General features: G+C 29.7%; 1 protein-coding gene across 3 annotated transcripts in view; it reads left to right on the top strand.

Annotated features, from left to right (window-relative positions):
• Ubr1 (Ubr1 ubiquitin ligase) overlaps positions 1-25,835 on the top strand; it is a 30,837-nt gene that overhangs the window by 1,067 nt on the left and 3,935 nt on the right. For all 3 annotated transcript variants that reach the window (XM_016069703.5, XM_016069704.5, XM_071186404.2), the window contains exons 3-10: positions 4,445-4,881; positions 7,773-7,893; positions 9,013-9,237; positions 10,410-10,674; positions 13,827-16,362; positions 17,708-17,934; positions 21,739-21,938; positions 24,610-25,424. In XM_016069703.5, the coding sequence (XP_015925189.1) occupies positions 4,472-4,881; positions 7,773-7,893; positions 9,013-9,237; positions 10,410-10,674; positions 13,827-16,362; positions 17,708-17,934; positions 21,739-21,938; positions 24,610-25,424 (4,799 nt within the window). In that variant the 5' untranslated portion in view covers positions 4,445-4,471. The remainder of the gene's footprint in view (positions 1-4,444; positions 4,882-7,772; positions 7,894-9,012; positions 9,238-10,409; positions 10,675-13,826; positions 16,363-17,707; positions 17,935-21,738; positions 21,939-24,609; positions 25,425-25,835) is intronic.

Raw genomic sequence — 25,835 nt, 5'->3', positions numbered from 1 at the left:
TTTTAAAACAATCTCTTATATTTTATTAATATTAGCACTTTATGTTATAGTTTCTGATATTTACATCTCTTATTCATATTACAACCTTTATCTAACAATCAGTTTTATTTTATTAAAAGATCAAGTTTTAATACTTCAATTATTTTTATGAAACATTTTGAATTTAGCTATAAACCTAAAAATTTTTATTAATAGCATGTATTTTAGTGTTTTTAAAATTCATGCTCTTTAATGGTCGATTTATGTCCTGATTTGAGAGTTAAATCAATATTTGTTTTTATAATTTTTTGATACTTGGCCTAAATTATAAGAATCTTTGATTTATTATTTTTCAGTAATTAAACTTGTATTTGATAAGTGTAGGTACTTACATCTAGTGTTGGAATAACTTTATACTTTTGAAAAGTAATTCTTGTCACATTGTTGACCTTATGTATTACTGCAAACTTTTCAGACTTTTTTTTCTTGATTTGTCAAAAAATTCTTCAAATTCTCGATATAAGAACATCTAGTATAGTTAGCTTATACTCCAATAGTAGAACCTACATTTAACGATCGAGTATTAAGTAAGATTCTTGGTTTAACAAGTAAAAATATAGCCTTTTGCAGTGGCGTACGAAAGGGAGGGGTTTAGGGGTTTGAACACCCCCCTTGAGCTCAGACAAAATGGCAAAAATAAAACTTTAGTAGAAATTATGCGGGTATTATTTCAGACTATATATTTTTATTTGCCTTATGCCTACCTTTTTTTCTCACGGTATTTCTCAGAATACTGAAAAAAACATTTACTATAATAGAGTTGTACTTTTGAAACCAAATTCACGTGATACTGTTATGGACTGGTTCCTTTCTGTTCTGCCAGTCGCGATAGTTTTCGAGACTGGCTGTCATTTGCGAGGTCTTTACGCGATGATTCTGGAATCTTAGACGTTCTGTCGTCTTTGAGACAATTCGAGAATTATGGAGATGCGGTGAAAAATTATATAAAAGGGGGAACGGAGTACAATGCAAGTTTTACTGTTGTACAGAAATGTGATACTTCTGTTGAAGAAAACGTTTCTAGCATAACAAAATCTGATGAATGTGAAAGTGGCCCTCAAAGTGTTACTTCCCACCCATATGACATTGGACTTTTTTCAGAAGATATTACATGCGAGAAGATATTACATTATGTTCTAAAAAATCAAATCAAAATTTAACTAAACAATGTTGTCGAAATAAAAAGTCAAAACTGTCTAGCTGTCTAAATTAGGGAAATAATAGTGCTTTATTACGTACTCGAATTTCTTTTAGTAGCTTCAGAAAATTATGAACACCCACCTTGAAAAAATTCTGCGTACGCCACTGGCCTTTTGTTTGGTACTTTTTAAACAGTAATATTTCCTCTTTTTCTCTGATTTAACACGGGAAACAATTATGAAATACAGTGAAACCTAAAGACCACTTCTACGTAGCGACCTCCTCTATTTACGACCACTTTTGGGTGGCACATGAATTTTTTCCATAGACTTTGAGTTGAATAAAACACTTAAGAGAGACTATCAAATCCTTTTCCAGTGACCAGTGATCTTTTGAGAAAATTTTTCACCTTTCATTTTGAAATCAATGTAGGTAACCTCTAAGACTGATCAACCTCCTTAACGACCATTTTCTTGTGGAACAGAGATTGGTCACTCCCGAGAGGTTTCACTGTACTATAATTTTTTTTTATTTAAAAAAATAGGAATTTATTAAGGTCGCAATGGTCAAAGGCAGTGCTCCCCAACCTTTTCAATGGACCTGTGAATGTTTGATGATTTACCACGCCTCTCCGAGGAGAAGCGTGTTAATTCTTTATATTTTTGATTTAATAATTTTAGTTTAATTGTATTGAAATATGATTTCAAAATAAAATACATTTACATCCAAAATGAATTTAAAGTGATTTATTATTTCAACTCACTAGAACGCTAAATTGAGCTTATTTCTTTGAAATCAGACAGTTCTTTCTGGAAGTAATAGGAGACAATGGCACCTGAAGTGTGTTGCTTATATCCAGTTTATTCCGTTGTTTCAATTTAGTTGCTGCCATTGCAAAAAACCTTGCTTCGCACTGATGAGCATTGGCAAATCAGAAATAGCAATATAGCAATAGATCCTTAAGTGCTGTGGTTGTAACTTCAGTGTATTTCACCATGATTTTAATACAGAACGCCAACAGAGTTGTTGTTCCTTATGTAGTTTAAACGTTACCAATATTTGCAATCTTTAACAACTGACCTTCTCGCTTAAAAATGCTAGATTCTCTTGATTTGTTGAATGTAAATTTTATATAATTGCTCGGTTTAAAAAAATATTGTTAGGTTATCTCAAATTTCAGAAAAATAAATGAATGCTATAAAAACTAAATTTTTATATATTTAAAAAAATTATAATTTTTTTTTCTTCTAAATCATATTAAACATACATTTATAATATTTTCCTGCAAAATAAGTTATATTTGGAAAGGTACACGTACTGAAAATCTTTGCTTTTATATTATTCTAAAAAAAGATTTCTAACAAAAATGTGATTTTTCTTTATAACATACGTGTTTCTGATTCTATTTTGTTATCTTTCATTTAAATAAGGCCTGGTAGCTGGGTGGTAATGCTTTGCATACTTTATCACAAGTCTGGGGTTTCATTCCTGCATTGGGTTAATAAAATGAGTACCATGCATCAGGGTTCGTTGATTTAAATCAGCTTGATTTAAATCATGATTAAAATCAAATGATTTTTTTAAAAAAATCATTGATTTAAATCAACTGATTTTTATATATATATATTATATTTATTTTAAAAGTTAAAAAACAGTGCTTTAAATTATTGATTTTTTTATTATTTTCTTTTCTTAGTTTTAAAATTTATTTTAAATAAATTGCTGCATTAATTAATTTTAGTAAACGAAATTACTTTCTTTCTTGGTGTGTGTTAAACACATTTAAAATTACATGTTTCAAAATTTTTTGATTCTTAACGTTGAAAATACAGATTAAAGTAAATATTTAATGCTGTCTTAATATAGACTTGCATAGCTGTAGAAAGTAAATAAAAATGATTTTTTTTCAAAAGAAAAAAAGCAAATGTTACTTAAAATTCTACCTTTTGATTAAAAAAGCATGGAATTCAAATCTACATTATAGTTTATTGATGGAAATTTCTATATTTCTAAAGCTTGAGGTTATATTAAAAAGAAATTACCTTAATATGCCAAAAATAGAAAGAAAAAAAAAGCTGAGTTCAGATATTTTTTCCTGATATAGTGTCATTCTTCCCTTTCAAAGTCTATTTTAGTAAACGAAGTTACTAGTTTAGTTATTTTGCCATTTTATAAATCATGAGAAAAAAAAAGAGATCACAATTTTAAATTAAAATTGCTAATTAAAGTGCTAATTGAAACTTTGTGTTACTAGTTAAAGTAGTATTCTTTAAATTATCTATTTTATCTTGTTTTTTAATTTCAATCATGCCTTGGTATCAAAATGGTCGCTATGCATTATAATGAAAAATTATTTTAGTAAGTTAGAGCTTCTAAAATATTGTTATAATATAGTTTTAATATTAATTTAATTTTGATTAAACATTTATAAAGTTTTTTTAATCATAAATTAAAGCTCTTATAGTGTATTTGAATAAAAATCAAAAAAATCTGATTTAAATCAAAAAAATCCGATTTAAATCAAAATAATCCGATTTTTTTGATTTTTTTTAAAAAAATCAAAAAAATCACGAACCCTGCCATGCATGCTTGGGGACTAAACACTGAGGGTTTAGGGGACTGAATGCAGGGGACCATCCAACTGGAACTTCTGCTTCTGCACCTCAGAGCTTCAGGTCAAGAAAACTGGGATGGGCACGGTAGGTCTTAGCCCTTCATGGGCTGTCACACTAATGAGTTTAGTTTAGTTCCATTTAGATGGAAAATTTGGTGTCAAGCTTTGGTTGAATGAATGTTTCATCCTCTAATAGGTAAAATGTATATGATTTGCATCAGAAGGAAGTGAAGCACCTTAGCAAAATTCAGAACAAAAGTTATTTAGATTAATTAATATTGATGATGGATTATTACCATTTTTTTTAAAATTCAATTTCATATGCAGAAAATTTTGTATAAATAGCAGTGAAGAGATCAAGATGCTGTGACAACCATACTTTTTTTTTTTACTTACCTTTTAAATTTGTGCTCTATTCTCATGTTTGTGCAATTTAGTTGTTCAAAATTTCCAAGTAATGAATAAGTGATTATAAATTTTTTATATAGCTGTCAACTTTTACACATCCTGTACAAGAGTTTTCCTCTTAAGAAAACTACAATTCAATTAATTAATTTATTTATTTTGATTTTACAAAATTTTTTCATGTACTGCAAAATCTTCCCGTATGATTGTTGTATATGTATTGAAATGTTTGACTTTTGACTTTAGGTGTCTATTTTTTATAATAAAGAAAAAATGACTGACTTGGACACTACTGTGATTCCACGAGCTCGATCATTCGGTAATGACCTGATATACGAGTGGAGCAAAAAGTTTGAATCTAAAACATTATGTAGCTTAGACTTTAAACAGCACTGGGCCAAAAAAGTGCCCATTATCTATAGCCACTCTCCAGATGAAGAAATAGTTGATTCTCAAGAAGTTTTAAGAAAATCAGCCCTTGAGGAAGAAGAACTCTTTGGACCTCTTGAACAATTCATTTGTGGTGATGAAAATGTTTCTTCAGTTTTTGAACAGCTGAAACTGTTGAATGACACTCCATCTCTGTGCGGTAAAGTTTTTAAGTCTGGGGAGCCAACTTATTCATGCAGAGAGTGTGGATTGGACCCCACCTGTGTTCTATGCATAGTGTGCTTTAAAAATAGGTACATTTATTTCTAATGGTATTATTCTTAAAAAATATTTTTGACAATGATGTACATATATGTCTATTTGTGTTTAATTATATCAGGGGTCTGTCTAGATGAAATCTGGGTCCGGACCCTTCACAAAATATCTTTTCGTAAAAATGGACCCTTTTCAAAATATTTTAACTTAAAAACGAACCCTTCACAAAATAATTTATCTTTTAATCGGACAAACATCGTGTGTACATTCTTATTGATATTCAATGATAATTTTTTTTTGTAAATAAATAAATGATAATTAATTGATAACATAAAATTAACCGATAAAATATTATGTAAATAAAAATTATGTCAATTTTTAAAAAAAAAAATATTATAAATTTAAGAATTGTTTAAGTTTACTTAATGTGTAACACATTAGAAGTGATACATAACTAAGTTGTGTTATTTAAAAAATATCAATTAAAGTTATTAAAAATGTGAGTGATTTTGTTTCCATTATTGATCTGAAATGAATATTCTGCCTTCAGCTGTATAGGCTAAATACCATATATTTGTATGTTGCATCTCTAATTTAGTAGCAGCAATTGCTGTTTATTTAAGATTTAATTTATTATTACTGTAATTGTACGGTGTTGAGCATAATCTTGTATCTATTTACGATTTTAAAACTCCTTGAAAAAGTTTTTTTTCCATAATCGGTCCCTATTTACACAAATTCACAAAAGCAGGAACCTGGTTGAAAGAATGTGACTTAACGTTTATTTTATATTCACAAATTACGAGTAATTTTTTCACAATTTTACAAAATCAGGACCTTTCACAAAATGTCTGAACAGACTGTGTGCATATATACAGGGTATATGCATACCTGGAAAGTCATGGATTTCGGTATTGAACAAAATTTGTCATGAAATATCACGATTTAAACTATTTTTTTAAAAAAAAATTATGAAAAGTCATGGATTTAGGTAGCTGAAAAATCTACTTTTTAAAGTGGAATCTCCCAATTTCATGGTGTTCTGAATATCTGAATTTGTAGCAAAATCCCCACTCACAGTTATATTTGATTAAAGTATAAAATGTTTTTATTGTGTTCTTTAAAAATTATGGTGTTCTTTAAAAAAAAATGAACGAAAAAACATTATTTCTAGAGTGAATATCTTTTTGATTTCAGAATTTTTTTATTATTTTTATTTTATCAATTTAAAATTCTACCTGAAGCAAGCCAGTCATTGGCGTATTTATTTATTCCAAAATGAGAACAGAAACATCAGGAGTATTTCTTTTCTTTCCGATGAACGAGAAAAAGTATCTTTAGAATGTAATTCTGCAGAGAAATTTTTTTTTTGGGTTTTGTATTTTTTTTATAGCTATTTTATTGCTTCAAATCTTTCTTTACTCTGTTTTTTAAATTTAAAATCTATAAATATGAAGATGCAGAGTATAACAGTTTTGGTTATACCTATCATTTCAATGAATGTTTTAATGCTTTTTTTAATTTATCGTTGTGTTTTTGTCTAAGAAAATAGTAACTTTGTTAAGTCATTAAAAATTCTTGGAATTAGTCATGGAAAATCATGAATTTGAAAATCTGAAATGTAGCAGATGCCCTGTATATGTATATTTGTGTTTAATTTTTTAACCGTTTTTAAGCTTAGTTAAGAAATTTTAAGTTAAAGAAATGTATTGAATTAAATGATTGAAAACCACTATAGAGCAAACATGACATTTACCAATGTCATGTTTGCAGACTTCAAAAGCATGTTCTCAGTTTATAAGAAATCATCAGTTCTAATAATTTTTACTAAAATCACTCTTGGTCAAATTTACTTTTATCCAAATTTTATTTAATTTCTGAAACTTAAATTTTGAGTTAAAAATTAAACTGTTATAGATGTTTTTAATTTTTAAAATTTTTTTAAGACTAATGAAAGTTACCAGTAATTGGTGCAGGTATAAATGACACCAAGAGTTATTTTATTAAAATTTATCAAGTTTTTCTTTCTGAGTTATGTGCTTTTAAAGTCTGTAAATGTGTTATTCGTAAATGGTGAAATAGCCCTAATATTTTTAAGCCCATTTTTCTTTCTTATAACCAATTTTTATTGCTAAAAAATTAGTGATTAAAGAAAGCAGCACATAGTATCTATCCTGTGCCTATTATTCTGCAGTAATTTTCAGAAATTTTTGTTAGTTCTATTATAATATGACATTCTAAGAAATTTATTTATCTTAAATACCATTGTTTTATCTTAAAATTTGTATCATTGTAAAACATGAGGTGAATTCTTCTTTCTTCTTGAGGTGAATAAACTTTTTCTTTCTCATTTGTATCTTGTGTAAGATGTAACACCAAAAAATTTATTTTAATTTTTTATTCAATTCTTATTCAAATTTTATTTAATAATAAGGTGGATATGTGGGAAATATGTTTAGAAAAACTGTCAGTGATTTTAAAATGTATGTTACCATTTAAAAGTTAAGCATATGATTAAAATATTAGGTAACCTTGTTATCAAACATTTTTATTTATTTATTTTTTAGTACATTATACTTGTATTATCTACTTTAGTTATAATTTTTTCTATTAATTTTAGCAACTCTTATTTTTTATTTAAAATTTTTCTCAATAAAAATCAGTAGTTTCTACAAATATTTGTGAGAAATAAATTATCGAAATGTGAGAACTGCCGCTTAATTAACTATTTTAAGTTTCATATTAAAAAATTTAATAAAATTTTTAAAGATTAAAACAAAAAGTAGACATTAGCTCTCATTGGACTGATGGTAGAAAATTGGTTTAAATCTTGCAAACATATTTTAACTTGCGTAACAGTAACATAAATTATTTTGTAAATATTGTTAAAAGTGCTATGGAAAATATTTATTGTGATTTTGCTTTTTAGTGAACATAGAAATCATCGGTATAAAATGAGCACCAGTGGAGGTGGTGGTCTTTGTGACTGTGGAGATGAAGAAGCCTGGAAATATTATAGTTACTGTAATTTCCACCATGCAAAATCTCAGGTTAATTAATTTCTTTTATGCCAGTTATTTGAGATTGTGATCTAGTATGATTTCATATTATTTTTTGCAAATGATCTTACCATAGTAATTATCGTTGATGAAGATTATTTGAATATAATTTAAATTTTAAGTTGGATGTAATTCCAATCTATTCAATATTTTCTGATTAATTCAGGGTCATGCTAAGGTTTTAGAGACTCTAGGCAAACCAAAAACTATAAGTTGTGTATCCAAATTTCTCGATATGAAGCACACTGAAATTTTAGTAGGAAAAGAAATAAACGTTATAATAACTAATGTTGATTACTAGCTAAAATTTTCAACATTGAAAAACACAATTACATTAATTGCTAAATCATAAAATTATGAAATTTTAACTGTAATTATTAATATATGTAAAATATCACAGTTACAAATTTGAAATTTAATAAACTTATGAATTAACTAGAGTTCACATTTTCAAGCATGGTTGTGGATAAATTATAAGTTGTTAATGGCTTGTAACAGGGAAGCATAATTTTTTTAACTGTGGTTTTACCATAAAGCATATGAAATCATCATATAATCAGTTTATTTGATATTTATAATAGTTGTAATTATGTTGAAAATATATCTTAATAATTGGCCAAAAAATTCATCCTTGTATATAACATGAATTTTATTTTATTTTAACAATAGATTAATATTATATAATGGAGGTGTGAAATTGTTTTATTTGCAGAAGGATTTTTGTTTTTATATTTTTTCTATGTTTTCAGAACTTTTTGCTGTCATGTGATTCTTTTTCATATAAACCTTTTTTTTTAATTTAAAAAATAATTAAATTTTTTTATTTCAAATTAAATTTTTTGGAAATGAAAATTTAATTTTAGACTATGTAGTATTGAAATGTATGTTTGAATTCTGATGTCCTAATGGGTGTCAAAACTTCAATGAAATAGCAAATAAAATTATTTATGAAGGGTAGGAGTCATTATATTAAGAGGACCACTTTATAAATGGTTCTTACTGAAGAGCTATTTCCAGCTTTCTAGATTATTTTCTAGAAGGCAAAAGAATTATGAAAAATAATACATTTAAATTATGACTATTTTTATTAATTAATTTTATTTCTCCTAGCCCGAAGGTGCCAGTCCACTGGATAAGTTGCCTGCTGATTTAGTTGAAAGATTAAGATTTGTTTTAAGTGTTGTCCTAAACTATTGCCATACTATGCTAACATGGGAGCATGCTATTAATTTACCTGTAGATCTCCAGGATCCTAGTCACCAAGCACAAGACTCTGAAGTGCCAGATACATATTGCACTGTTCTTTTTAATGATGAAACACACACATATGAACAGGTAATAATAGATTTTAATATTTGTATTTTTATTCCTGTTGTAGTAAATAGTATTTTTTTTCCGATTTGTTTGTTGTAGTTTTTTATATTTTATGTTTCTGATTTATTTTCTGAGATGCTTGAATGAATCTTTTTCGTATACAGGTTGGTTATAGTTTAAATTACCATGTTTAGAATGGAATTCATTTTAGTTTACGAAAATTGATTATATTTGATATGTGAAAGAAAAAAGCATCCTGAATAATTTTTGTTAGATCTAATGATCAGATTTTTGTATAATGGGGCTGATTAATTTTGATTCTTAACTCTCAAAACATGGAGGGTAGCTCACATCTGGAAAATATTTTTCCAATAGTTTAGACAAAAAAATGGTCGAAAGTTTGAGCCCCGTATTAACATTCTGCATATTTCACTATACCTTAAAAACTAATCAAAAATGTTATGCATGCAATTGTAAAATTTTAAAGATAATAAGTTAATCATAATAAAAATTTAAAAAATGACACCCGGTGGCTGAGTGGTAGCGCTTTGCTCTCCTGTGCCTGGGTTCGATCCTCAGGCCGGGCAAGGTTGACTCATCCTTTCATCCCTTCAGTGGGTCAATAAATGAGTACCAAGCAAGCATGGGAACTAAACACTGGGGGTTTCGCGTTCGGCTGACCACCTAACCAGAACATCTGCTCCGGCACCCCAAGGTCAAGAAAACTGAGATGGGCACAGTAGGCCTTTGCCCTCTATGGGCTGTTGCGCCTCTGAGTTTAGTTTTCATAATAAAAAATAATAATCATAATAAAAAATTATCATCAAAAAATTATTCTTTTATAATTTTTCATTATTTAATTTATTAGCAATCTAATAAATGTACAAGTCTGTAATTTAATGTATTCAATTTTAAATAATTAAGTCCAAAATTTGAGGAAAATCTGTCAAACACTGTTTAAAAATTGAGAAAAATGTAAAAATATGAGTTCTTTTAAATTTTATTTAAAAAAAATTTTTCAAGCAATTTCCTACAAATGTAAGTGTGAATCTATATATTTCATTAAATTTTCAAGTAAAAGTCCCTCAAATGTTTGTAAAGCATGGTCTGTGATATGGAAGGGCATATCTGTGAAGTTGAAAAAGTTTGTTTGTTAAATGTGAATTTTAATTGTTTTTCTTTGTATTATGTAGGTTATTGAGACCTTAGTAAAGGCAATCAGTTGCACTAAAAAAGAAGCAATAGACTATGCAACCACCATTGATCGTGAAGGTCGAAGTATTGTTAGATGTTCATCATTTACTAATTGTAATTCAGTCAGGCATTTTATTGAGAGAGTCACTTCAAGAACTGGTAGTAAACTCAAAGTATTAGTTATCCACACTGAAGTTATTGCACATCAAGCATTTGCTATAAAGTTGCTGACATGGCTGCAGAAAATATTGTCCTTGAACAGAGGTATTTTTTAGAATGTTTGTCATTATCTTTGTTTTTGTTGAAATTTTAATTATTTTACTTTTATTTTTATTGTTTGATCATTTTTCATGTGTTCACAAAATATTTTCGCTCTATATATAGTTAATCTGTATCTTTTTTTTTTTATAACATACAATATTTTTAAGATATTTTTAAAACATTTCTTTGCTGCTTTAACAATTTCTACTGCATAATTAGTGAATTTTATACTCATTAAACGATTTTTTCAGTTCATTCAATTTTTCTTAAATGTGTAAGTTTTGTTATTGAATATCCTTTAAATTTTTTAGAATTTTAATATATATTTCTGTAATAGTATTTTCTAATACTATTTTCTGTCACATAAAAGAAAAACTGATATCATCTTACACAAAAAGTTTTTAAAAATAGTAGTTTTAGTGGTTAAACTTTTATTTTTTCTGTAATTATATAGTTTTCCCCACAAATGCTTAATTAACTGCAGTTGTGTAAAACACTGAATTGTGATATAATAATTTTATGACTTCAAGTCATGTTGCCTCCTTGATCAAAGTTGGATGTTAAACCCTCAGGGGTGGCTTGAGCCTTTCAGATCAATAAGTACTAGCTTTTCTGGAAAATAAAAGATGATTTGGATGCAATGCTGACCACAACATGCCATTTGTCACAAAACTGTAGAACTTTAACTTATCTCTTTGACCCACAGTAGACTTTTGTGGCAGTGTCCTGCTTATGCTTTAATTTTATGACTTTAAAAAACTGATTTAATTGGTTTCTATTATAATTGTCAATAAATCTAATTTAAAAATCAACAACATGTAGATATCGCTAAGATCTTAACATCGTTTTGGGCTGTATTTTAGACATTAGGTAGAAGATGTTGGAATCTAAACTGTTTCTTACTCAGAAAATTATAGGATTTTTCCAATTTTTTAAACTTTCCCCAGAAACATACTTGAGTTTTTGAAATAAATACATGTAACACATAAACTGAAGCCTAACTGATTTTCATTATTTTTATACTTAGCATTTTTCAAATATTTGAAATACCCTATTTAATTCTCTCCTGTTTATCCAGAAATAGTTAAACTCCAGTACCACAAGAATTATGATTATTAAAATCATGTACTTTCCATAATTGTATTTTCCTGTATATTTGTAAACCTATATTTACTGTGATTATATTTTCATATTGCCAATGCACGCAATAATGCACTTAATCCTATGTGATATATATATATATATATGTGTGTGTGTGTGTGTAAATGGTTCCGGAAGAAAGCAGAACTAATTCAAAATTTTATATTTAATCGAATTGTTAAATGAATCAGAAAGCAGTATGGTATCAGATACTGTTTCTTATTGTTTATGCAGACAATATATTCTATGACTAATATAAATGGAACTACAAAAAAAATAAAGACTGTCGCAATATTATTCTGTAAAACATTGTGTATTTTATCCTCGTCAAATACCTTAGAACAGGAATGTTGTAAAAGAATATTTAAAGTTACTTATGTATTGTACTTTTTCATTTATTAATTTTGAAAAAAAAGTACAGTATGGTTTCTAATAGTTTGAAGCTATAAACAAGATTGTTCTTGCACTAAGTTTGAATTGTGTAATGCTAACATTTATCAAACTGAAATATTTGAAATTTTTTAAATTAATTTTTAACCAATTGTTATTTTCCGGAAACTGTAAGCAGTATATGTTTTTTTTAAAAATTCAAAGAATATAAGTATAGTTACAAAATAAATTATCTTTTGTTAGTACTATAAACAATACTTACCTATAAATAATAGTCGAAGGGAAAAAATTAATTTTGCTGTTCAAATAGAAAGGCAATACGGAAGGGATGCCATAGAAATAACAAAAACTATTCAAGCACACCATGAAATATGATTCAATAGAGGATACAACACCAACCCCAATGGAAGGGAAATATTTAATAAATCCACTACATTCTTCGAACCTGTATTAAATTTAGCCTATAACATTCTGTTAAGTTAGAAGATGAATAAAATGATAAGTTGGGTCCAAGTGAAGAAGGGGTTGACTTTGTGTTGTATATGAATAAGCATAAATAACATAAAAAAAAGCAAAATCAATGTTACATAAAAGTATCAAAATGCAGAAGGAAGTATGGGTTCATTCTGCAAAAGCTGTTAGTCAATCTTTTTTTTTTCTTTCTCTTGTTGCAACTTGTTCGAAATTTATTGAATGACATTATGTGATAACTGCAATAGAAAATTTTTCTACTTTATTTTTCTTTTCTTTACTCCAAGTAATCTAAAAGTAATAAGAAGATAGCTTTCATGCAATAATTATTGACCTTCTGAATTATTATTTACCGAAATCTAATTATTTCTTGTGTTTTACTTTCAATCTTATTTTTTTATATCTTTTTTTTTTAAATTAATGCTTTTTAAAATTTATTTCTAAAGTTTAACTGAATTCCTCTAATGCCTTATTTGGATCCTACATTTAAAAATGGACCTAAAACTCAATGAAGTTGATGGGACGAGTGAACTCACCATTTTTTAGTTATTAGTTTGTTGATTATGTTCTCGTAAATATGATTTTAGTTACGATATACGTAATGACTATTTTTCGATTCTGATTTACATTATATGGTAATATCAATTTGACTTAAATATGTGTTTTAAGAAATGTCGAAATCTTTTGATATAATTATAGGAAGCTTTTAAATTTTTTGATCGCATCTTAACCTCTTCAGAACTAGCGGAAGGAGATTGCTTTCCCGTGTCTGCATTGTCAGAGTTAATACTTACTAAAAAGAACTTTGTGTATTAATACGAGGTTTACTGTGATAGTAGTGAATTAAAATCGTGTCTGTGTGAGCTTGGATTGCTAATGTCAGAAAGGCTCGATTCATATATGATACTGTCAGGTATGATGGGAGAATGTTGTGATCACATGTATGTAATCGCAGTCCTGTACGGTTTTAACTGTCATCTGAAATTCATTACAAAAACTTTAGCAAATTTAGTTAACTTAATGAGTTGCCAATTGCTTCTGTTAGTTTTTTTGCATAGGTAAAGAATTTATGAAAATTATTTTATTTGGTACTCTTTTTTTTTTCTTATTCATTGATCTCATATTTCTACATTTCTTTTTTATATATATTTCAGGTTTTTCCCATGTATTTACTAATGGAATAATGGAAGATGGATTATTGGAAAATATAATGCTTGTTGATACTCAGTTGTGGAAAAATGCTAGAAATCAGTGGCATCAGCTATTTATAACAGGAATGTTGATGGACTTAACCTGCAAGAAAGCTTTTGCAAAAAGTTTTGTTTCCGTGTATCCAACAATTTTACAAGAGTTTATTTCTGATGATCATGATCACTCTATATCAGTGTCTTCCTTATCAGTTCAAATATTTACAGTACCCACATTAGCTCATTCTTTAATTCAAGAAGAAAATGCTATATCTGTTGTTCTAAAAGCATTTCTGTTAGAGTGCGAGAAGAGACATGTCAATGGACAGGGTAAACTTCATTTCCAACGAAACCTCAACAACAGCAATTTCAGGAGAGCTCAATATATGCTCCATGATCTTGGATATTTAGTGTCTGTACCACCACCTCAATGGAATGACCAGTTACGTAAGAACTTCATAAACGGAATGCATGCTTTTTTCAAACTATTGGAAATGATGCAAGACATGGACGCTGTTGTCCGCCAAGTTGGACAACATGTTGAGTTTGAGGCAGAGTGGGAAACTGGAATTAATCTTCAACTTAAAATTGCCTCTATTGTTACAGCATTGTTAAGATGGTGCACCTCAGATTACTCTGTGTTTGTAAAAACAATTAGAGCTAATATTAAACACTTTGAAACGTCACAACCCAAACCTGTTTTCATTGGAGTAGAATTAGCAAACCATTCTGCTTCCTGCATTGAATATGATGTTTCTTCTAATGCTGTTTCTATCCATTTACCTTTAGTTCGATATTTAGCTGGACTTCTGTTGCATTTGGATCAATATAACCTCTCCTATGAAGGGCCGCAGTTTCTGATGGAAGGAGTGGAGCGTTGTAGTCCAGAGCAATTAATGGAACTTCCTCTAAGGACTTTAGTTATGCTTGCTCAGTTCCGTGCTGGGATGTGGAGGAGAAATGGATATTCCCTTTTAAATCAAGTATATTTTTATCATAATGTGAGATTGAGGGAAGAAATGTATGATCGAGATGTGCTCATGCTTCAAATTGTGGCATCCATGATTGAAAGCAATGAATTTCTTATACATCTAGTTTATAAATATGGATTGCTGAACTGGGCATCCGAAATGTATGATGGCACAAGTCGCAAACCTGAGGAAGATAATATTCGACAAGTTTTGACAGTTGCAGAAGAGTTCTTAAGTCTGGTTCTGATTATTGTTTCCGAACGCTTTACTCCCAATCTCGGCAAAATATCGGAATCCGAAAAAATAAAGAAGGAAATAATACAACTTCTTTGTATAGAACCTATGCCTCACAGTCAGCTGTACAAATTGCTCCCTAGAGACCCCACTCACGATGTTAGCTTCGAAACTGTCATTAATGAAGTTGCCACTTTTAAAATGCCACAAGGGTCTGGAGTGGGAAAATATGAGCTGAAACCTGATTACTTTAAATGTTTCAACCCCTTCTACTATCATTACACCAGAGAAGAACAATCTAAGGCTGAAGAAGTTCAGGTGAAAAGGAAAAAGCAGCTGTGTGAAGAAATATGCTGTCCACCACCTGTTCCACCTGAATTTCACCCACGTTTTGCTATAATATCCAATATACTTCAATGTGATGTTATGTTGCACATGATGGAATTAGTGTTGAAAAGGACTTTGAACTTACATTCTGCTGCATTTTCTGAAACACAGTTAGAAAAAGTACTTCATCTCATTGGGGTTGCTCTTCACGAAGAAGAACGTGTGACAAAGTTAGATTCTGAGAATTCTTTCTTTTGTTTCACTTCCAAGGCTAACAAACGAAGTTTCGTAAGCCTACTAGAAGAGTGTTCCAAATGTCCTCGAATAGATATATGTGGAGAATCTTTAAAAGATCTCTTGGCGTGGGTTATCACCAAATTTAAGTATGTTGAAAGCCTTCATATTCAAAACAACGATAAAGCAAATGAGCTTGAAATGGCTGAAGCATCTGCCAGTACTAGTAAAAATACTGCTCGTGATAGGAAACGCAAGACTGAAATGGCTGCTGCTAGGAGAACTCGTATTATGGCTCAAATGTCTGCTATGCAGAAAAACTTCATAAAAGAACATGCTGATATGTTCAAAGAAACTTTACTCGAGGACTCTAATTTATCAAAGTCTGAAATGGATATTTATAATGAGCTATCAGAAGATCCTGTATGCTTTTACAAAGATTCCAGGTGGAGATCTTCTGCTTCAGGTGTATATACTTGTATTTTATGTAGAGAGGATCAAGAACTCACTTGTGCTGGAAGGTCTTTAGTATTATCTGCATTTGTTCAGAAATCTTCAATTTTGTCCAAGAATCGCAAACATAAAATGAGAGATCCTAGAAATTATGATCCTCTGCTTCTGCCTGCTGATTTATTCTGGTCAGTGCACTCAAGTACTTGTGGTCATGTGATGCACAGTGATTGCTGGCAAAAGTTCTTTGATTCTGTGGTCCAAAAAGAACAGAGGCGTCCTGCTCGGTAATAATGATTTATTACTTTTTCTAATTCTGTTTTGAATTTGTTAATGATGTATTGTGAAAATAAGTATAAAGCTAATTTTCTGTGTTCATAATTAATTTAAAGTTAATATTTATTTTTTTACAGTAAATTATGTATGTACTGATAATTTATTTGATTGATGCTGTTTTCTATTTTGATAGTTTTTTTTAATTCTTTTAATTAAGTTTAAAACTTTTTTGTTATTGGAGAAAAAATGTAATAATCATATTTTAAAGTTAGTTGTTAAATGTTGAAAGTCCTTTTATTTATTAATAGATGTTATTGTATTTTTGGTAACTGTTATCACTTATAAAGCCTATTCTTTAGATTGTAAGGTGCATCATTTTTTATGATTATCTTTATCATTTAACTGTTGAGTTAAATGGACGAATGTGTGAAATTTTCCTTACACAATTCAGGGTTTCTGTTATGCTTTTCTTGAATTATTGAGAAAAGAAACAAAACCCAATTGTTTGGAAAAGTAACCTAATGTTAGCTCAAACTATGATTAAAGGTTAAATTTTCTTGATCAAGTTAGTTTTTAAAAAAGTCAATGGTTAGTCTATTTAAGAAAATGTACATAACTGAGCACTATCAAATATATTTTATTATTTAGCTAAAAGGATACTTTAAGACAGTTCAGTGTAGTGGTCTTTTATCATTTGCATCTGAAAACCACATCATTCTCATCTGCTAGATGATATACTTGAGGAACTTCATTAGCTGTTGTAAGATAAGTTAATTTCACTGCACAGTAGGTTACTAGGTTTTATGGCTTTTATCATCTTATTTTAGTTTATTTTTTTTTAAAAAGAATTATTTCAAAATAAATTAGTTATATTCATTTTAGTTTTTATGAAACAGACTAAATATGATTATACTGATATATAAAATGTAATTTACATTACATAAGGATAAATTTGAGAATGAAAAGTTAAACACGTTATTTGTGTCACACTGGGGCTGTGCAATGAGCTATTGGCGATGGTCTGAAAAGCGTCTCTGAAAATATGACATCATAATTTTGATTTAATGCAAAAGAGATGGTTCTCCCACTTTGGTAGCGGACAGCCTGCAAGCAAAATTGAACATTTTGCAGTAGAACAGTTCAATAAGAACTGATACACACCTTTGGTTCCTTAGCAAGGTGGTCATCCACCCTCTCACTGAACTCTGTTAGCAATGCTTGACTTTGGTGATTCAACAGGAACCGTTTCTAACAATCAGTTAACTGTAGGACAGCTGATTGAATAAATTTTAAATGATGAAAATGTCAGCAGTCATTTATTTAAGAATTTTTATGGACTTTAATTGTGTCTTTCAGATTTGGGCGGCATACTAGTTTTGATGTTGAAAAGAAAGAGTTCTTGTGTCCTTTATGTGAACGTTTGAGCAATACTGTTATACCTCTCATTCCACCTTTGTCTACATTGATCCCTTCAACAATAACAACTGAAAATATTGATATATCCATGGATGAGTGGCTGAGTGCTGTTAAAAAAGCTGCTGAAAGCTTTCAGCTTGATAAGGAAGAAGATATGCCTAGTGATGGTAATTTTTAATATTAAGTAGTGCTTGTTAACCCTTTAACGTAGAATATTTGCTTGACATATTTTTCATGCTTTCTTTATTGTTTTGTATTAATTTAAGTAAAAATAAATGACAAATGTTATATTGAGTATTTTAATAGTTTATGGTTATGAAATACAACATGAAACACTGGTCTTTCTCTACATTAAAGATAAGATCTTCCTAACACAATAGCTTCTAAACAATATTTTTTAAAATTTGCATTTACTTAGATTTAATGGATACAGTTATTCATCTTTGAAATTTTTTAATTTACAAGATCAACTTAAAAAAATTTTGAATATAAATGAACTTTTTTTTTTATTCAAATTACTACTTTTCAGGATTTTATATTTTAATACAAATATAATTCTGATAATCTAATAGATTTCTTTTAAGTAGTAACTATTAAAATGTTTTTCTCATTAAAAAAAAAAGAGAAAATATATTTTTACTCGTAATTAGAGTATTTAAAAAATTTATAAAGGGGACACCAGTGTGTCATCTGCGTCAAAGGGTTAATAAAAGTTTATCTGTTTTTGTCTTTTTAATGAAAACTTCAGAAAACCGGTTAAAAACAGGAAAAAGCACAATTGTCCATGAATTTAAGAAGATTAACAGAGAACGAAATTAGGAAAACCAGCGAGACAAATTAAATGTCCCGCTCTGATTCGCCTCCTTCAACCACTGCTATATTCTTGTCTACAATGATTTTCTTGTTTTGTTTCTCCATTAATTTCCTTTCCTCTTTTAGGCTAGCAAATGTCTTTTCTTATTTCTCTTAACCTGTTTTTCGTGCTGTTACCTTGAAAATGAACTCTTGTGCTCAAGTTTTCGAAAAATCTTGCCTTTTTTTTCTACTTTAATTACGAAACAAATGAAGTTAATAAGAAGTATATCTTTTTGGGGTATTTTGGCTTGGGATCTGCATTCCTCTAATCCTTTTAATTTTGTTCTTTCAAAATCCACCTTCATTTGTTTCTGCTATGTAATTTAAGTTCTTCCCCTTTTTCTCTTGCCATCATGGCCCAAAGAAAAAGAATCATGCACACTTCGCATTCTTAGTATATGTCCTATCTATTTCTACCTTCTCATATTTATTTCATCTTCTATTGTAGTTAGATTTACTTCTTCTAATATTGTTTCATCTCTTATTTCAACAGGCCAAAATATTTTTAAAAAAAATTAAGACAGTTATTTTAATAAACCACTAATTTTGATGCCTGATTTTTTAAAGTACCATTATTCAGAGTCATATATTGAAATTGCTTTGACTATTGATGTTTATGGTGTTTAAAGATGATTATTAGATATCCAAATTTTGTTCAATCAAACTTTTTTTTTCACCTACCCTCATTACTATTGATTCCTCAGAGTTTGATCAAATTTTTTTTTCTTCCTCATTCGAATATTTTTAATTTATAACCGTCGTTGAACAGCCGACCCAATTTCAAGGGTTTACGACTACTAACGTTCAACTCCGTAGCCTTGTATCTTGCCGTGAATAAAACCATCAAATGGTGTGATGAGAACGGGCATACAATTTCCCCCTCCAAAAGTTCATGCATGCATTTCTGTCGGCTACGCAGACTACATAACAATCCTACCATTTACATTAATAATGCAGCTATACCCATTGTTGAGGAAACAAAATTTTTGGGAGTGATTTTCGACAAGAAGTTGACATTTGGCCCTCATATTAAACAGTTGCGAAAACGTTGTGAGAAGACTATGAACATGTTACGCGTCATTTCAAATACGCATTGGGGTGCAGATCGTATCGCATTACTACGCATATATCAGGCACTTATTCTAGCGCGTATTGATTATGCTTGTGCAGTATATGGCACTGCCTCAGCTTCTCACCTTAAAAGGTTGGATACAGTGCATCATACTGCCTTGCGTATATGTAGCGGCGCATTTCGTACTTCTCCAGTTGAAAGCCTGTATGCTGTGTGTCACCAATTGCCTCTAGATTTGAGACGCATGCAGCTCAGTCTAACATATTATTTTCACGTAGTCTCATCCACATCACACCCTCTTAAACGTGAAACACTTCCAGTAAGTTTAGAGCGGATTTATGATGCTCGACCCTCACATGTTCGCCCTTTTAATGCTCGCATGTGCTCGCTCAACCAATCATTCAATATCTGTGACTCAACAACACAATGTGTCGATCACTCGCTTATTCCACCTTGGAACGTTTCACAATATCATTTTCATTCTCCATTCGATGTACATAGTAAATCTCATGTTGCGCCTATCATTTTTCAGCAACTATACAAAGCTCATCGTCATCAATATCGTCAACATGTTCCGGTTTTCACAGATGGCTCAAAATGTCCTGGCTATGTAGGCTGTGGTATTGTTATTGCTGACGACACCTACAGTTATAAAATACCAACTATGTGTTCCGTATTCACCGCTGAGGCAGTTGCAATTCTGTTGGCATTAAGGCTTATTTCAGCTAGTTTGAATCGAAAATACTGCGTTTACTCAGATAGTATGAGCGTGTTGCGCCAACTCAACCATTTTGACAATGAAACTCATCCCATTTTGTGTTTTATACAGCATTTGCTATTTAATCTTCATAAAAATGGTTTCGATATTTTATTTTGCTGGGTTCCAAGTCACGTTGGAATCCCTGGCAATGATTTAGCCGATACAGCAGCGCGATCTGCTACTACTACTTTAAATTTATCTATACCATTCTCAGATGTAAAAATACATATTAAAAAGTATATAAAATCTTTATGGCAGCAGCAGTGGGATAACCAAGTGAATAATAAGTTGCACGCTCATAAGTCAAATTTGGAACCCTTCCCTGTGTTGCGACTACGTAGTGCAGATGTTAAGCTTACCCGTCTGCGAATCGGACACACCAGACTGACCCATCTACATTTGTTGTTTGGTGAACCACCTCCTCAATGCAACACTTGTGATGTTTTACTTTCGATTCACCATATTTTAATCACATGCCCGTATTTTAACAGACATCGTCTTGCCTTTTTTGGCAGTTCTATTTTATCTATGGGAGATTTGTTAGGTGACTCTCATCATCCGAACATTTTTGCATTTTTACGTGCTATTGGCATTTTAAATTGTATATAAGTTTATTCTGTTCATGAATTTATTCATTTTTAGAAGGATATTCTTACCTTTATACTATTTTACTGTGTTTTAACTTTGACGTGATTTTATTCCAATACTACCGTTGATTGTTTGTATATGATTTTATCAATTTTTAATTATATTTAGGAAAATAAGTATGCACTTCATTTTTGACATGTATAAACATATTGTTTGGCGCAGCATGTCCACATTTGGATTTTGTGCCATTAAACTCTACATTCAATCAACCGTAGCCTTGTAATTTTGAACCAATCCAGAAGACATGGAAACTCCTGGATCAGTACCCCCAGAGGTATTGATTTGTTGTGGGAACATGGAGGACTTTGAGACTCGACAGATTTAACATGCATCAGCCACCATTTACTACACGGGGAGTCTTCGGCCGGCGAGGATCGAACCCACGACCTCTTGGATATGGGCCCAGCGCCCTACCGACCAGGCTATCCCGGCCCTCATTCAAATATTAATTGAAACTCCTAATGAGTTTACAATTTCAACTAGTATTTTTTTAAATGTTAAGTTTGAACCTATCTACCTCTGAATGCCCATTGCCATAGAATATTGTTTTTTTTTTTTTGTTTTTTTTTTTTGTATTTGTGATTTGTTATTGAAAAGATAAGTAAAACATGTTAATGTCTGTTATGTATTTTTTAGAAGATTCAGCAATGCATTCATCATTTTCTTACAAAGCCTCTACAGTTGATAATGCTTTGAAAGGAGTTGGTGAACCTAATCATGAGAAATTCAAGGTTTTGTTTTCCTTGTTTCAAGTAAACCCGGCAAATGACTTAGCCCCATCATTTTCTCAAAATTTAGTTGACATGATGAAATTGTTTTCTGAAGCTATTTATACTGTAAGTATAAAAAAATTATATTTCAACATATAATTTAAATAAGATATTTTAATATTCATTGTTATTATAGTATTTAAAAAAAATGTCCAATTCCTTACCCTCAGGGTACAAGATAGGGGATCTAACATCAGCTGAACTTTTTTCTTTGCATTTATAAAATATATGTGCTGAAATTAGGAATTGTTCCACTAGAAGACTTATTAAAAAAAAATCAAGAATTTTCCCAAATGCAATAAATGGCGGAAGGTTATGTTTAAATATCTTACTTCATATTTTATTTTATGTTTTGACTGTTAGAAAGTTGAGTTGAATTGCTCAATGCAATGCTAAATTTGTTGAATTGCTCAATGCAATACAAATTTATTGTATAAAATGTTTTTTTTTTTTTGCTTGAGTTTTTTGTGCTATTTTCCATTGTGAACATTAAATCATTAATTTATCTTTTGATTATTTCTCTGTCCCTAAAATTTTAGATACCTATGATTTCAGCATGATTCTATCATAGTTTTTTTTAAAGTAATATTTTGAACTTCGTGCTGCAAGGATTCATTTTTATATGTTATTAAGCAAACTGTTTTGAAATAATTGCACATAAATGTAATGTGTGATTTAACTATTGTACATCAGTTGTTTGATTTGTTCACAAAAAAATCTGAATTACTTCAGATTGATCTTATCATAGTCAGTAGCCTTAGTTGCTGCCTAAACATAAATTTTTGTTGTTTACAAATATTATGAATAAAAAAAAAATTTTATGAATCACAATGCATAGTTCATAGTTATTTATTATTATTTTTTTGAAATGTCAAAACATTATACCTTTACTGTACATAGCCATGCTGGTACACTGGTTAAGGCACTGTGATATTGTTTAAAACTGGAAATCTGTTGCTGGTCCTGCTTGAAACCCATGTAGTTTCAGGTTGATTGGTACTAGCTTTTCCATGATCTGGCATGGGAGGGAGCACTTTAAATCCATACTGTTGGTTTCAGAATTATGAAGCCTCAAACTTCATGACCCCATATCTGTTAACTCACTGTTGCAAGAGTGTTTTAATATACTTTAACTTTATTCAGTAGATAAGCATTCAATATTCACCACTACCAAGAGTTATTATTATCCTTTCTTCTATTTTTCTATTCTATAAATCTCGTCTTTTTCCTAATTCTTGAAATTATATTAAAAACCATATTATAAAATAAGATTTTAAAACTGAATTCTGTATTAATTTTTACTTTAAAGGTCAAGAAATCCTTTTTGATTTCTTTTACATTTAATTAATAATTATTAAAAAAAGAAGAAAAAATTGAAATTAAGGAAAGCTAATTTTAGTCTTGTAGTCACTTGAAAGCTCTGAAGAAATTAGTATTTATAAAGTATTCAATATTTCAAATTATCAAATTGTATTTTTTAAGGAATCTCATGTATGAAGTTTACTTTAGCAAATTTTTAAAGCATTAAAGACTTTCATGTTTTGAAAATTAGCTTTAAGTTTGTTGGATTTATATGTCAATTGCTCTGACATTCCTGATAAAAAAATATTTTGTCTTTATTTGCCCTGATTTTAGCTCTTTGTTGCTGATTTTTGTGTTTGTTAGAAAATTTTCCATTTTCTAAGAGTACCAAATACAGATTTCCAAAAAGTAATAGATATAAGATATAATTTTTCTTGAAACTCTTAAGACTTCTGTTTTAAACAAAGGAATTATGAAATTTTTAAAAAAATTATATTTCACTATTCTTTTGCGGTGAAATTTGCTTTTAATACTCTAAAGTAGAGCAATTTAGTTGTTTCCATTTTTAAAAGTAGTATGGTAAATGTGTACACTATTCCAAAAAATGTCCTGATTCTTTTTGTTGTTGTCTATTTACGAAGCTTGTGTTTAGTAGAGGGTTATACTGATGCATCTATTGTTGATTTTTATCTACAAATTTTGTTGTCTAGTATTTAGTAATGAATGATTTGAACTAAGCCATTTGTGTTAGAGCAATCTCAAAAGTAAGGTCTGCTATTTTATTTATTTTTTAAATCTGAAATTAAAATCTTTTTATTTTCTATACCATATCCTTTTAAAGGTTAGACATTTAAGTAATTTCATTTTTTACATAATTGGCTCTTCAGTCAATGTATTTTTGTACATGTTTTGTCAGTTTTTGTATGTTAATAATGTATTAGTCCCCCCCCCCCTGTTTTTGTGATAACATAGAATATTTTTTAATTCATCAATCAAATTAGCCATTATTTTCTGCAATTGTTTTAATGGCATATCATCACACACCTATGCATGATCCATCTTTAGGACTTAGTTATTACCATCTTTTCAAAGGTTAAATGAATATTTTGCTGAAGGGGGTTCAACTCTGACTAAAGAAGAAAAAAAAAATAAGGTTCATTGCAAACTGGTATGACTTGGGTATACATAAACTGTCACACATCTTCAAAAATGCATTGATTTAAATGGCAACTTTATAATGTCCAATCTTTAAAATAATATATTGTTAAAAATATATAAAGATTTTTTTTATTTTTTGTAAGAATTAGGATACCTTACTTTTAAGATTGTTATGATATGTAAGGTTGTCATTTTTAAAAATTCTTGAGAAATTTTTCAGTTATAAATATGCTAATAAAATAGTGTGACTTCTAGATTTTATTTTTCTCTGTTTCAGGTTGGTTTAAATGTGAATATTAATACTGCTGATGTCAGAATACCTACTATGTCATGGGCATCATGTGCTTACACCATTCATGCCATGGAATGGCTCTTGCGCGATAAGAAGAAAGCACTCTTTGGGGCACACTCTTCAAGAAATGCCCTCTGTTTGGATGGAATAATTCGATTTTGTGGCGCTAGTTTGCGAATATTTGATCACAATGTTATTCGATCAAACTGCATAAGAATCCTGCGATATCTAGTCTTAGGCGAACATTATCTCTCAAGTCCGCAGTGTTCTTTAGACTTGGATGCATTTTCAGTTCTGCTATTCCTCGTTCATTCTATGCCAATACTTTTCGAAAAAGACAATGCTGACAAAAGAACAGTTCTTCATCCCCTTGGTACCACTCTTGATAAGTACTTGTTGCATTTGTTATTAATTTTTCACTTTGTGCAAGTGCTTTTAACGTACCCTTTTCACGAAGAAGAAAAGATGGAAACTGATTGTGGACCTGATAGAATACCAAGGCTTCATGGAGAGAATGTTACCGCTCTGCTTTTCTATGAGGAAGTGAGGACAGCTGCTGGCTTTGACCAGTGGATTCCTGCACCATCTGGTCACACAATAGTTCACTGCTTAAAGACGGGCTCTCTTCCATTTCTGAGATGTGCGGCAATATTCTTTCACGTTCTGACGGATACTCCCCCTCCTATGTCTCTTCAAGAAGTGAACGACAAGGAATTTGAAAACATATGCACTTATTTAGGTTTGCCACCCACTCTAGATGAACTTTTAGCATCAACTTCATTGAAGCATTTAGCATTAAGGTATGATAAATTCTTTGCAAATATTTATTTTTGAATTTTTCCATTTTTCCTTCGACTTTGTTAATTATTCTTATGCTGATATTATTTTGCTATTTTTTGTCTGTTCCTCACAAATTTTAAAAAATTATTTTAAGGCTGATAGTCTAATACTAATAAGAATTTTGTATAAATTTATCTTCTAAAGATATTCATATTACACAAACATATCATTTTTTATTTCTTTTGAAGCTATTTTAAATATTTAATGTAGGAAAATATTGTAGAGACTAACAGTTCAAAGTTGATATGGATTTTAGATTCATTAACTTTCCTTTAAAAGATTGGATTTCTGTTTTTGAGTAACACAATACAAATATATTTTCATTTAATTATTGTTAAATCATTGTTGATCAGGGGTTTCCAACTGGCGGC

This window comes from Parasteatoda tepidariorum, chromosome 9, assembly GCF_982258835.1.
Source record: "Parasteatoda tepidariorum strain Cologne lab strain chromosome 9, Ptep-v5.0, whole genome shotgun sequence".
NCBI classification, from domain to species: Eukaryota; Metazoa; Arthropoda; class Arachnida; order Araneae; family Theridiidae; genus Parasteatoda; species Parasteatoda tepidariorum.
This window is presented reverse-complemented; position numbering and strand designations above follow the sequence as displayed.